This window comes from Rhynchophorus ferrugineus, unplaced genomic scaffold, assembly GCF_030347505.1.
Source record: "Rhynchophorus ferrugineus isolate W39M unplaced genomic scaffold, kcgeb_rfMv2 rfM10, whole genome shotgun sequence".
Taxonomy (NCBI): Eukaryota; Metazoa; Arthropoda; class Insecta; order Coleoptera; family Curculionidae; genus Rhynchophorus; species Rhynchophorus ferrugineus.
In genome coordinates, this window is record NW_027472589.1 from 16,305,728 (window position 1) to 16,321,857 (window position 16,130).

Here is a 16,130-nt window from a genome sequence, read left to right on the forward strand (position 1 = left end):
TATTATTTGTGTATTTCCCTTTTTTTTCTAGTTAGTAGGAGCACGGGATCATATATCACAGCACACTGTCTATAATAAACAAAATTATACCCTACATACATATCGATATTTTGGCAAATCAGTCTGAAAAGTGACTAATATCGCTCGATTTCTGAAAGAAAAAATATTTTTGGTATTACATAATTTGCACTAACAAAAAGAAATTTAATTTTGAATTTTCTGAGAAACTATTCTTCGAAAGTTCTAGAAATATAATTGAAGTTTTATACTAGTTGAACGAACTGACTAAATTGAACACTGAATTCATTGCTGCAGCTATAATAATATAAAATGACTACAATACTTTGGATGTACCAAAATTGCAATGAAAATATGAATTTAGAGCTCATTGAAAATAATTCGGTGATTAAAAAAAATATTTACGATGAGGGAAAAACCATGTATTAAATCTTACTAATAGAGGTCAAACTTGACTGCAAATCTAATAATTCTGATCATGGTCTGAGATTCCATTTATTCTACTATATGTGCAGCTCCTAAATTGACAGTGTCCAGTAGGTTAATTATGTTATTAAAAATATGGATAAATGAAAGATTAACAGTGGCATAATAGATATAAAAACACTTGAGTTTGTACATAATTAACATCTGCCGAAAAATGTTAACATCTGCCGAAAAATGTATGTTTACTGTTACACTTGTTTTAAAATATCGAATCAGAAGTTTCCTTTATGATATTTATATACAATAATAATATATTTTTCATAAAATCTGTGATATCTATACATAAATTTACATTTCTTCCCAGCAATAGAATGCTTAGATATTATTTATTATTAATATTGAGTATTTATATATTATTAAATTGTGACTTGGTGTTAAAAAATGTATAGTAAATAAATTATAATAATAAATAAAAGTACTATTTAATATAAACTGGATCTATTTTTAAAATTTTATTCAGTGCATACCATCGTTCAATTGCACCTAGATGTTTGTCGTTATTTTATTTAGTTTTCCTAATAAATAAATCTTTAACTAATTTTTGTATCACCAGGGTTTTTACTCAATATTTAATACGTCGATTTTCTCAAATATGTCTTGTTGTTAATAACATGTATTTATATACACCTTTAAACCGTAATGTTAATAATGAATCGTGGTTTTGTACATACTGAATCTATTTCAGGATTATTATTCAGCATTCATCATCATCATCATCTAATTACTCTACCTACAAATATTTCTCGGATGTCTCAGTCACCTTTCCTATTTTCAATTACACGTTTCTTGAGTTATGTGTATGTATTAACTAGATTTTTTAATAAAATAGTTTATATCTGTCTCATGATTAGACTTTAAAATAGAAAAATGCTCAGTTCAATTTTTTTGTACTATTATTTAAAAAATAGAGTTACTTTGATTCCCAAAAAATAAAAGTAATGTTTCTTATGTATTTATTATTAAAACATTACCAGGGAATTTTAATAATTATAATATATGCAAGCATTATATCACACAAAGAAACCAACAAAGTTAAATAAAAATACCAAAACTAAAAAAATTTACCTATTTTTTAACATTGCAACAACAAATAATTGGTGGTATTTGCAAAAAAAACATCCACTCATCGAAACAACAATTTTTGGCATTTAACATTCGAACGTTCGAAAACATTGTTTTGAAAGCGAATGCGAATTTTAAATATTGACCTTTCGATATGGCCATTAATCAAAATTAACGAATATCAGCTTACATTTGATCTAGCTGTTAGGTAACAAATTCTATATATCAAGTTATATAACATCATGGTGTAATTAATTATTTTTTGTAATTATAGTTTATATAGGCTTGTTATTTAGGGTATATATCACTGGCCACTGCCTGTTTCCAATTTTTTGGAGGCATTTTTTCACCTTAAAAATTAACAAATGATCAATCCTGAAAATATTTGATCTTACCAAGTATGTGACTGTAATGGTGGTTCCTGTTCCTAGTTGGATTTTACACCATTGCCTATAGTTAATCACCAACATAGATTTGAAACAACCATACCTTGAATGCGACTCGAACCCACGACTATCGTATCTGTACGAATCGTCTCTACCCCTTTGACCATTGTACTGCTAAGTAGGGGCATTTAAATTCGATTTTGAAGTTATTCTTCAAAGGCATGAAAGTGTACTGTGGCTTAATTCAGTATTCACTATTGACATGAACAAGTAATGTTTCAAAGAAATAGTGCCAAGTAGACCTCTCGTTCGAGAATTCCCTAGTAGTTAGTCACAAGATTTGCAATATGTGATCAAACGTTGCAAAACGCACACTTGTTGCATAATGGTCTGCTTGTATAATTTACATTTCATTGTTGGGGGCTCAAGCCCATTAGCTGCAAATTGTGCTGACTATAACAGTTGCAAATATTGGATATATATTAGATATTCATATGCTGTCTAAAATATACAATTTTTTTAATACTCTTAAATTGTTATTGTCAAAATATATAAAGCATTATTTTAGTTGAAAAGCTTGTAAAAATATCCCAGATATTAAGAATACATCAAGAATGTGGCAGTTGAAAAACGAAAACTACAAAAAAATGGCAACAAAATAAAATACAGGAAAATAAAAATATGTTAAATTTTTGTAAATTGGGCATGCAACTAAACGAAAGTGAATTTTAAAATAATGTGCTGTTCCATAAGAGCGAAAATAATATTTCAAAAAGTTATGTTGACAATAACTAAAAGCTATTATAGAAAGTAAAAATATAATACTTAATTAATACTAAAAATTAATACTATAATACTACAACAATTGACTAGAATGACGGGGCATATGAAGATTAAAAAAAACTCAGACAGAACCGAAGTTTCGAGGTTTGGCATGCACCCATTCACAAACAAAACTTCCAAAGCTACACACTGAAATCTTAAACCCTTACATCTCAGTCAATTTTTAGAATCAAATAGGAGAAAGCTTACTTTACAATAAAAGAAGCTGAAACTTTAACAAAACCAAACCGGAGCATATTGAGTTTATATATATATTCAAACTACACACACAACAATAATCATGAATATTACTGTCATCCGATATCCTTATAACTAAGCATCTTGGGATCAATCTCGATGCAAAACTCCATTGGAGTCAGGAAATACAAATAATAGAAAAAAAAAATATTTTCAAATATATAAAATGTATTGGTTAATTTCAGTAAAATTAAAATTATCCCTACATATTATAATAATATAATTATCCCTATATATACATATAAGTTCTAAATATTTAAAAATTCTCAGTATATAAATATCATCTATCATATAATGTATAAATAAATATAAATTTCAAATATAAATAAAATACAACATGAGCACCGAAGACGGTGAACGCAGTGGACGCCCAAAAGAGGTTGCTACCGACGAAAACATTTAAAAAATCGACATAATGATTTTGAATGACTTTAAACTGAAATTGAATGAAATAGCAGACACTCTAAAGATATCAACTGAACGTGTACATCATATCACTCATGAATATTTGGGTATGAGAAAGCTCTGTGCAAAGTGGGTGCCGCGCGAGCTCACTTTTGACCAAAAACAACGACGAGTTGATGATTCGGAGCAGTGTTTGAAGATGATCAAGCGTAATAAACTCGAGTTTTTGCGTCGATATGTGACAATGGGTGAAACATGGCTCCATAATTTCACTACGAAGTCCAATCGACATGGAATAATGTGCATGGACTATTTCCTGTTCTCAGATCTCAAAAGAATGCTCCATGGGAAGAAATTTTCGTCGAATGAAGAGGTGATCGATAAAACTGAGGCCTGTTTTGAAGCAAAGGACAAATGGTACTACAAAAATGGTATCAATACCATTTTTGTAGTACGTATAAAAATTAAAAAGGATACTGGTCAGACAATATAAAATTATCGTGGTAAAAGTGACAGCAGAACTCAACACTCACTTGAGTAATATTGTTTCCACAAAAAAGTACGGAGGGAGCCCCACAGAACTAACATTCAAGGAAGGTTTTCGACTATAAAACCCTTTATAATGCAAGTCAACATTAAGCTACGAAAGAAGTGGTGCAACGATTATAAGAAATGGACACTTAATTATTAGAAAGATGTGGTATGGTTTGATGAATCATCGTTTACATTATTTTTTACAAACGATTGGATTTATGTATAAAGAACATCAAAATAAGCCTACAATCTGGACTGACTGAGATATCGTTATGATTTGGACGGCAATATCATGGTACTCAGCAAGACAAAATAATCATGAATAATACTGTCATCCGATTTACTAATAACTAGGTATCTTGGGACGAATCCCAATGCAAATCTCCATGGGAGTCAGCACATTACAAATAGTAGAAAAAAAAATTCAAATATAAAAAATGTATTAGTATATTATAAAATTTAAATTATCCGTACATAATAAATTGTTGTATCAGTAAACTCTAAATATTTGAAAATTATGAGTATATAAATATCACATAATAATAATAATAATAATACATAATAATATATATTCCAAATATAAATAAAATACAAAATGTTCAGAACAAAATCGTGAGATGTAAGTATAGTAAATGCACCCAGATAATATAGGTGCCGATTATCACTCAGAACATCAAGAGAATCGTAAGGAGAAGGGCAGATAATTAAGGAGAAACTCCCCATATTAACACCAAAGTATTGCAACTCTTGGATTGGAACATTTGACCAGAGCATATACTCAAAAGAGTCTTCGTAGTACAGTGAATGTTATTTAACAGAAAAAAACAGCATTGGTAACACATGAACTATACATATTAAATAAGAACATCCACAACACTGTATTAATCTTAAAAAATTTAGGTTTCGAATGATATTTTATATGTACTAAAATTATATATAACTGTAAGATATCATTTATATCTTTATATCTTGTTCTTCGCCTAATTTGTTAAATATTCATAATAATATTTTTTAATTATAAGCATATATTTCTTTGTATTTAAATTAGTATAAGATGTAATTGGCTTTTAACCTCGTCGTCAATCAAAACAAACGTGAATCTGGGGAACTATATATCTGGGTGAATTCGATAAACAACGATTTATCAACATTTAATATGTAAGTATGTAATAAACAACCAAATATTATTTTAATTAAGCTTGTTCGAGTGTTTCCGTATAACAAAAGTAGTGAATATTTCAACCACAAATTATCACAAACATATGCTAATTAAATATAATAACAACTGTAAGGACCTTGTGTTTGTTAGTATACCCATGCTCCCAAGAGGATTTTTTCAAATAATTTAATATATTGAGGCAATATCGACAATTTTACTGTTTTGCAGACTCTGCATGTTATTAAATTTGATAAACATATTTTAATACATTAATTACATTTGAATTATATTATTAAAAATAATTGTATTTGTAATGTGATATAAATCATAGGTACTTCAGATTGATAACAAATTGATAGATTTCATATTAGATATGATAGGGCAGATACAGGCCAAAATAATATGAACACCATGCAATATAGTACATTTTGTTTTATGTTGCCAACATTGCTTCCGTGTAAATAATGCGACGCGTATGTATTGTTTTATTATTATTAATTATTTCATGTCTTGTAGGTTATATATTACCGTTTTATACCCTTTACTCTGCAACATTTACAAAAACGATCCATGGCAATTATAGCATACACAAAATATGGTAAAACATCATCGGAGAACTGAATGCCAAATATTAAAAAGGATAGGGTCAGACAATTATCGTAGTAAAAGTGGCATCTGAACTCAACACTCACTTGAATAATACTGTTTCGACAAAAACAGTACGACGGGAGCTAAATAAAACTAACTTTCAAGGAAGGGCTTCGACTATAAAACCCTTTATAACGCAAGTCAACACTAAGCTACGAAAGAAGTGGTACAACGATCATAAAAACTGGACACTTAACTATTAGAAGAATGTGGTATAGTCTGATGAATCATCGTTTACTTATTACAAACGATTGGGTTTATATATAAAGAACCTCAAAATAAGCCAACAATCTCGACTGTCTGAGGTTTCTTTATGATTTGGGCGGCAATATCGTAGTATTGAGCAGGCTTTTTCATTCACATCACTGGTTGGATTACTGCGAATTAATATCTTGACGTCCTCAATGACGAAGTTCTTACTACGACTGGCATATTGCTGCCAAACAACACTGCTACAATCCAAGGAGATAATGCACTCATACCCGCAACCAAAAAGGTCCAGTATTGGTAACATCTTCCCTGACCAGTAAAATCGCCAGACCTCAACTTCACTGAACCGTTATGGGGAGTTTTAGAGTAGAGGGTGAGGTGTAGATCTCCATCTTCAACATCATTGAACCAATTGGCGGATGTTTTGAATGTACAGGAATGGACAATATTCCGTTGAAAACTATTCAAATACTCTACAAATTTATCCCATGAAGCATTGCAGCTGTTTTAAAAGCAAATAGTGACTATATTATTTTTGTCATTTTCCCATATTTCAATAACAACATGTCACCCAACCACCCAGGGGTTAATTAACTCTTCAATATATATTTGAAAAATCTTCGATATATTTATGAACTGAGTAAATAAGATTTTTTATAGAATCTTTGAAATTAATAAGTAATTTTGGAAATTGGATTTATATTAGCTTTTACAAGAGCATTAATTTGTTTACTTACAGTTAATCATAAACACATTTTACTACAGACTCGGCATGATATTAATTATTGTAGCGTAGACAACATATATCAAAGGGTACGGGGTAAGAGGTCAAAATATTATAGCTTAAATTAATTGAATATAACTGCTTTTGGGATCCGAAACCAGAAATTATGTGGGCATGTGTATATTGGAATATATAAATATATATAATTAAAAGTAAATAAGTAAATAATGTAAGTATTATATATATATATATATATATATATACATATATATTGTGTAAAAAAATAGACTAGACATTGAACAGATGGTCTTTTCGGTATTTTCGGCTATAACCACAACCCTTAATATGGTAACAGTTGGTAAATTGTCTCGAAAACAAGGGCAATATAGCTTCACCAAAAACAGCTTGAGTACCTTGAAATATCTTTATATTTCATTAAAATAAGCTAAACAACAACGCAGATATCTGACAATCCATACCCTCTTAATTATTAGTATAAAAATTGAGATGTTTCAAAATTTAGTAGAAATAATTTTTTACGTTGGGAGTATTATTGTCAGACAATCAGATTATTTTTTATTACATGAAAAAAGCAATCCTACTTTCTATAAATAAAAGAAAATCATTAAGTTAACATTATATGTTTATATTGTATTATATATATTTTATATATGAATATTTATTATGAATATTATTATATACTTATTTGGTTCAAACCTTTAACAACGTATCGGAAACTGCCTAGGCAGATGAGCCAGATCCTTATAGCCTATATTTCCAATCTTTATTTCAGAATAAGATACTGTGACGAATATTCAGATCTGAAACCCATTTATACTAGTTACATATCAAAATGTGAAGGAGTAATAATAACCACATTTGCTGATTAGAGTACGAGTACCCACAGCTGTCAATAACATTGCAGAGGAGGCTAAGAAATTGTAAATAAAATTGAATGCTAGGAAGTCTACACATGTGGAATTCATATGCAAAAAATAGACTACTTGGTACTGATAATTGGTTCTAGAGTAATTCCCTATGCGAATACAATTAAATACTTGGACATGACACTGGACGCCAAGTTATAGAGATGTATAGAAATAGCATATTAAAAATAAACGAGCAGAACTTTGAAAGAGGCTCATAAAATAAGGTGGTTGCTTGGACAATAATCTGAATTAATACTTAACAACAAACTCTTATTATAGAAAAAAATCTTGAAGCCAATATTGTCTTATGATGTGGCACATATGAATCTAATATTGACATGACCTAATCTTACCAAAACAAAGATCATTGCAGCATTGTTAAAACCCCACTGGTAACTCCCTGTCACAGTATATTAGACAACATTATTACTTTATTATTACAAATGTTCGACAACAGTAGACTTATCTGAAGGCTGAAGAGGCAAAAACCCTTTAAAACTATCTGACATGCACCTCCAGAGTACATCCATCAAATGCTAATTCAGTATAGATCTGAAGTTAAAGAATTTTTTATTAAATTCTGTTTAAGAAAGCCAAATAATGAATATTAATAAAACAGATATTACATAGTTAACTACCAATAATACTCTGTATATACATTCCATCCTTTGTTCGCCTACACATAGTTCTAATAAAATACTACAATGTCAATCGAACTAAAAGAATAAACAGTGAAAACTACCATATGTTGGAGTAAATCAAGTTAAAATAAACTAAGGCGTTAATTTTAATGTATCTTTCGACTATTACCTGACTCTCCAGACAAGAAAAAAAACAGATCAATGATAATAAAACTCACCACAAAGATCGCTTATCGCCAGTAAAACCGGGAGGAATCAGCGTATTGTTCAGCTCCACCAGGGGTTCCTGTAGGAATTGGTTCAGATCGAATCGGAACTCCATTTTAGCCCCCTTCTATCCGGGCCGTTCCAGCAGCCGTAACGCGTCCCGAGATGATCCGCGACTTGTCCAGGGAGGCACGTCGACCGCCGCCCCACCAGCTGTGCAGGTTTTTCGACCCCGTAGACGCCCTTATTTGATCGTCGGTCCTGATGAGCGGCGTGGTATCTCGCGAAACCGGCAGGCAGGCAGACTTTACACGCGCTTCGCACCGTAGTAGTAAACGCGACCGTTCTGTCGCGTAAGGTAGCTGTGTTGAGTTACGTTTGTTTCACGAAAGGAAGCCGCGGTCTAGCTTGGTTGCCTTCGGAACTGGCCGCCAGGGGCGTATCGTGGGGCGATTCGCTTCGTAATGTCGCGCCTCCGGGACGATCTCGCCAGGATACGTCGATATTAAATCGCGGGAACATCGGAAATTTATCGGTCATTGTCTTCAATTACATTGATTAATGTGTATTATTTTGTTTAGAATTGGAAGTAACGAAAATATTACTTCATACTTATCAATAAAGAACAATATATAGGGTGGACCATCAGTTTATTTTCAAGTTGTATTATTTCGAGATAGGATAAAAATGCGATATAACTAGAAATAAGATATATGGATATATTTTTTTATTATTTAACTATTACATTGTTACTAGTCGTTACCGACTAACCTACAGTTTGTCTTTATGATAACTTAAATCTAGGTATATAACTAGGAGGACATATCGGCCCTCTCTCAGTCTCTGATAAAACAATGTTTATACATGTCACTGCTGAATTTTTTATTATATGCACCTCACTACACAACACTATACAAGATCAGATGGTTTGATTCTTTTGAGTCTGTGTCCTCTTCTGGTGGTATCCAAAAGTTGCAATACATATTCATATACATACATACAAAGCATATACATATTCTCATGAGAATGAATTTTTTCCTCGTGCCCCCCTGCAATTCTCTTCATTACTTGCTGACTGTCGGTATCTGAAAGTCTCGATGAAGGTTGTCAAACTTGTAGTATTTGGGTGCGCCCACAATACTCCTCAGGACTTTGTTCTATAAAATTTGTAGTTTGTTTATGTTTCTCTTTGCAGAACATCCCCATAATTGAACTCCTTATGTCCATATAGGTTTCAGTATTTGCTTACGTAATAGCAATTTATTATGTACTGATAATGGTGATTTTCTTCCAAATAGCCAATACATTTTCGTATATTTCAATTCCAGTTCTTTTTTTTTTTCTTCTTCATTTGTTCCTTTCAGCGACATATTTAGTGTTGTTGCTAATGTGGAATGATAATATTATTTAATGTTATTGGTGCTTGTACGGTCTGATTGCAGGGGAGCTGCACATGAAGAGATTTACTTTCGTTAATTTTTATTTTCCAAGCTTGTGTCCAATTATTTATATTGACAATTGCCTGTTGTAATTTTCATGTGGCTTCTTCACTATTGTCTCCGACAGCTCTAATCGCAGTATCATCAGCAAATGTAGCCACCGTAATATTCTCCATTTGTGGTATATCACAAGTGTAGAGTAGATAAAGCATTGGCCCAAGTACACTTCCTTGTGGTATACCTGCTTCAGCTTCGTTTATTGTAGAGTAAGCTTCTACTTGTTTAACTCTAAACATTCTCGCTGTAATGTACGATTTTAGTAGTTCGGTGTTTTATTTTGGTAATATTTTTTGTAGTTTATAAACATTACCTTCATTCCAAACCTTATCGAAGGCTTGTGATACATCATAGGCTTTTTCAATAACATCTGTTATTCTGTAGACCTTGTTAATTGTTGAATGCTTGTTAATAAACCCAAACTGCTGTGCTGGTATTAGATTTTTCTCTCTATGATATATGGATATATAAAAATCGATATATCATTTTCGATGTTTTTTTAGTTTTGTAATAGTGAAGAGCAGAGAAGCACCAAAAAATGGTCTTTCGAAAAAAAAAAAAAATATTATATATATGTATATATATATATATATATACATCGAGAAAATATTCATCCAAAAATATATCGATATTATTTAAGATTATTAATAGTGCTCAAGACCCAAAAATGTAATTAGTCTAGGATAAATATCGATATGCTGAAGACATATCGATATGTTTAGGCATATTATAGTAAAGAAGAAGAAAAGATCACTGGGCTGAAGCTATATCAGCATATTGAAAAAAATATCGATATATCAGAATAAAACATGGTGCCAGAGAAATTTTCATGTGGGCATTATTCAAACACCTAGGAAGTCATAGAGCCTCCTAAAAAGTTTTACGGTATCGAATACAGCAAAAATCTCCAATAAATGAAAAATACAAATATATAAGAACTATTTTTGTTCAATGAGAAATTTGAGTGGATATATGTTCACAATACTGCCTTGAATTTATTAAAAAAAACTAATTCACAGTTCTTGTAATTATAATTCTTTCTGTAGTAATTATAAATTAACTTATGGTTGCACAAAGATGTCTTTTTAACTATATCTTGGCCTTTCCAGACCATTGGTAATTTGAGCCTTTAGTTCTGCAAGCTATACTATGTTGTATATACCAATCATTAATTAACCATATTCATTCATTCGATTATAATAAAAAAATCTTATTTAATGATAAATTAATTTGAGGCCTTTAAAAAGCGCATTTCTGAATGATATTTCGCAACGATTGAAACAAGTAATAGTCCAGTGGTGGCATTGCTTCCAGGTGATTCGGTAACCTTCTTTCATGTTTTACGTGAAACCTTGGAAAACTTCCTGGACTCATTTGATTCGGAGGCCATCGTGTAGTTAGTTTACCTTGGGCTACCAGCTCCCATATTTTCACCCAATAAGTCTAAACATACTTTATTATGGACTAAAAACTCAATCAATCTTTTGATCTACTTTGAAGAACGCCCTCTATCCTACTAACTTGTAAAATGAATTAACGAAGCCTAAGCAATATTTAGGATTATAGGTTCGCTTTTCAGTATACCTCTACTTCCATCTCTATCTTTGCTAAACCATTCTAATGAATAATATTTAATAATTCCTCTAATGTTTAGAATAAATGTTCATGCAGCATTACCTCCAATTCTCATTATTTATTTATCAATTCTTCATATTTCGCGATCAATAATTCATTTGAAGCGAAATTAACATATACCAGTAATATTGAATATAGGAAAATGGAATGGCTTTGTGCAAAAGTTCTCCTTATGAAATAATAATGGGTTAAAATTTCAGCCATATGCTTTTTCAAGGACTACTTATCCTATATTTAATGCTGCAAAAACTGTGAAAAATAAAAAACACTCTTAACTATAAGTTGTTGTAGGTCCCACCTATTAAAAAAAATTTCGCAGCTAACTAACGTATTTGTTGAAAGTGGTATTATTTATGTCTTGTCAAACAGCGAACGCTTTCTATAAAGAATACTCATTTAAAAAAGAGGCATCAAATTATTGTAACACACACTCTCTTCATGGAACCACATCTTTGATGTTTACCATCGTCTTCCAATTACAACCACAAAAATCTGATATTATTAATATGTACTTTTCATTGGTAATAGTTATGGTAGAATCAGTCTCACTTCGGAAGAACCAATAACAAGTAATATACAGGCACAAGTTTTGTTCGAAATTGATTATTGATAGTCACCCAAACCTGACAATTTTGTTTACTGATCTAGAAATTCATTTAGGAATATATCGTATTGCTGTATTTGATTATTTATGCAAAGTTGATTATCCTTACCTCTGTTACAATTCCATTTCAACAACCATCCAAATCAAACCGGGTACCATGCTCTCTAAGACCGGATATCTTACGGAATAATCTTTAAGTTGGTTAGTTGGTAGATTTACAAGTGTTATTGACATTAAGCAGTAGGTCCAGTCCAAATAAACACTAATTGGTAAAAATTGGAGAGAAAAATTCTGAAATAATTTTAAAAAAGTTAAATTTTAGATTTTGATTTGAATTATAGTGACTCATTAGAATCATATTACTATCAATTATCATTGACTGGAACGTTGATGGATCGACAAACCTATTTAGTGGAAAACCAGCTGAAGTGTCTAAATCTTTATAAAATTTGTTCGAATCATTAGGTTATGATGAGCGATCGATCGAGATAACATCGATTAACATAATTTAATATTAATCAATTAGGATTATTTCCTTTAATCATATATTTATATAGCTTTTTGGTAATTAGAAAGATTTCCAAGGTATTTGAACTCTTTGAGGCAATAGATGAGATCTGGTAATTCCGACAAAGAAAACTTCTTAACGAGCGAGAAAATTTTAATATAAGAATATTTTAATATAAAGCATTTTCACAACAATAATGTAAAGAACTTATCACAAAAAACTTGAATATATGAAAATATTTCTCAAAATCAATCCATAGTTCTGGACGAAAACCTAACATAAACTACCACAGCATTTTCAGATAGTTTAGCCGTTAATAAATAAAGTAATTCTAGACGTTTAACGTATATACGATGGAAAGGTTCCAAAAGGAAGGGAAATGTTTACCATACAAATTGACTGACAATGCTATCTATTTCAAGATTCAAGAAATCTAAAAACTATTTCAACATCGGGGTTTTATTGCTTACTAGACTGAAAAAGGAGATTTTTCTGTAGCATATTGTGACTGACGATGTCAAGTGGATTTACTACGACAATGTCAATTGCGAAAAGTAATGGGTTAATCCAGGAAAGCCATTAGCCACCCAATATTCATAGATATAAATATAGTGCATGTGGTAGGATCAGCAAGATTGAGCTTCTGTTCAGATATATTTTAAGCTTCTAGAACTATGTGAAACTGTTACTGTAGATGTCAACTAGAGAGAATTGAAGAAAATTACTATTAAAAAACGTATTGTTGCAAAAAAAATCTGAGAACAGCGAGTGACAGATGCAAAGTCATCCTCTTGCATGGTAACGCTTGGTTGCACGTTGCAAGAGTTTTTTTTATTAATCTCTTGGATCGTCAACAATCTGCCCGTGGGCAATAAGTCTTATTATATGATTTCAGTTATATAATATAGCCATCCTAACATGTAGTGATCTGCTGTACAACTTAAATTTACTTATCTAAATCTTATTCTAGATAATATTCTAACTTATTTCAAAGTCTATCCTAACTTATTCTAATGACTATTCTAACTTATTCTAGAAATTATTAAATTTCACTCTATGTGGCTATTAACCAGTTCGTATGGTAGTTTGCGTTTGAGCCTACGCACTTCACTGTCATCGCACACATTTAGCTATTTTGCGAGTGCATTAGGATGCACTAATAGTCTTTCAGAAGCACTAACACTTCGAATCACACTCGTTATGGGTTCTATGTGGATATCGTTGAATCAGTTTGTTCAACACGTAATATGGGGCATCGACGATGACTCGCAACACCTTATTCTGGAACCTCTGGAGGATATCTATGTTAGATTTGCTAGTACTACCCCACAGTTCAATATCATAGGTCCAGATGGGCTTAAGTATTAACTTATACAGCAAAACCTTGTTATCTAATGATAATTTAGATTTACGCCCTATCAGCCAATACAGTTAGTTTAGTTTAAGCCCAAGCTGTTTGCGTTTTGTCACTATGTTTTTTCCAAGTCAGACGTCGATCAAAATGTATTCCCAGATATTTAACGTTGTCTGCTTGCGGAAGTTCATGATTATTCAATTTTACTGAGTTCTTCTGCAAAGAGTGAATGTCATATCATATGAATGTCATTTGATACGCCACGTTTTCAATCACAATTCGACTTTGTTAAGATGAAGTTGGAGGTTTTTTGTGGCTGATATTGGATACTCGTGCAATAAAATGTCTGTCTGAGAGGTACGATTTCAGCAATTAAAAGTGCGTATGGGGCAAAGTTGTAAGAGTTGTGAAGTATTCAGGCTTGCAGCTCTAATAGGAAATTATAGTGGCCGACGAGAATAATTAACCCTTACAATTAAGTACCAGGATTACAAAACATTTAAAATTAAGTAACAATTTAAAAGGTTTAGCAAATATAATTAAATGGTTTGTTATAACGTTTAAGGAATATTTCTTTGTAATATCGAAAAATATCGGCTAACAAAAAATATCGATATATCGGTTAAGAAAATATCGGTCAGAAATTTCAATATTTTTTCAGAAAATATCAATATATCGTTATTATTTCGTATAATATCGGGGTTTTATTGCTTACTAGGTAGAAAGCGAGGAGTAGCATATTGTTATCAGCGATGTCAAGTGGATTTACTACAATGTCAATCGCAAAAGTAATGGGTTAATCCAGGAAAGCCTTACACATCGACACCGATGAAGAATATTCATAGGCATAAAACTTTATTGTGTATGTGGTAGGATCAACAAGATTGAGCTTCTATTCAGACCTATTTTGACCTTCTAGAACCATATGAAACTGTTACTGTAGATGTTTACTAGTGAGAATCGAACAAAAATAAAGGCGCACTGTTACAAAAAAAATCTAGGAACAGCGAATGTCAGATGCAAACTCATCCTTTTGTATGACAAGGCTTTGTTGTACGTTGTAAGAGTTGTGAAGGATTCACTGTTGCAGCTCGAATGGGAAGTTATTAGGACCGACGAGAAAAATATCGATATATTGGTGAAAAAAAATATGGGCATTTTTTTTGCAATGTGTATAGATATTTTTTAATAAACCTTTACAATCAACTAACAAAATACACTAAACCTTTAAAATTACCAATTAAAAAGTTATATCAAAAATAATTAATCTTCTGGAATGATTTCTAAGTTTCTAAGTCACTCGCCAATCGGTAGGCTTAATGCCGAGGACCCTGGTTTGGATCCCATGTTAAACTGTAGGTCCAGATAAACCCCTATTTGGTAAAAGTTCCAACTTGATCAGATTACATGTAAACACCCAATAGTTATACCATGGACTTTTCAGACAATTCATTAGTAGGATTTTTGGTTTCAAATATATCACAATGTGAGTGTTTTTAACTCGTGCTTATATTGATTGATTAAATAAAAACTAATGACCAGACATAGCGTTTCGAAATGCCGAAGAAGACGAAAATGGACCAATAAATTGATCGTGGTCAAACCAACATCGTTCTTTCGACATGGCTTCACAAGGTTGCCAGAAAGAAGGGAAAGAGTTATTTAAAGTTCTAACATGATCAGATTACATGTAAACACCCAATAGTTAGACCATAGACATTTCAGACAATTCGTTTTTAAGATTTTTGGTCTCAAATGTGATATACATTGTGAGTGTTTTTAACTCGTATTTTCATTTATTTGTTAAATAAAGAATTAACAAGCAGTAATTAATAATATAACCCCCTTGCGCCGCCGCCACTGCCTTGGTATATCGATTGTTGTCATTGGCTAGTTCACGGGCCGGCATTGCGCATTGGTGAAGTTACACATGGTCAGGTATCTTTCAATCATTCTTTAAAAAAAAGTATCTCAATCCCACTCATTTTCATCACAACAGTCTTCATTCGACATACACGTGCATTCCTATCACCCAGACGGATTT

General features: G+C 31.6%; 1 protein-coding gene across 1 annotated transcript in view; it reads right to left on the reverse strand.

Annotated features, from left to right (window-relative positions):
- The window catches only part of Atat (alpha-tubulin acetylase), a 60,594-nt gene extending 51,695 nt beyond the window's left edge, over positions 1-8,899 (reverse strand). The window contains exon 1 of the mRNA XM_076416675.1: positions 8,501-8,899. Coding sequence (XP_076272790.1) covers positions 8,501-8,604 — 104 coding nt within the window. The 5' untranslated portion in view covers positions 8,605-8,899. The remainder of the gene's footprint in view (positions 1-8,500) is intronic.
- Between the last annotated feature and the right edge of the window lie 7,231 nt (positions 8,900-16,130).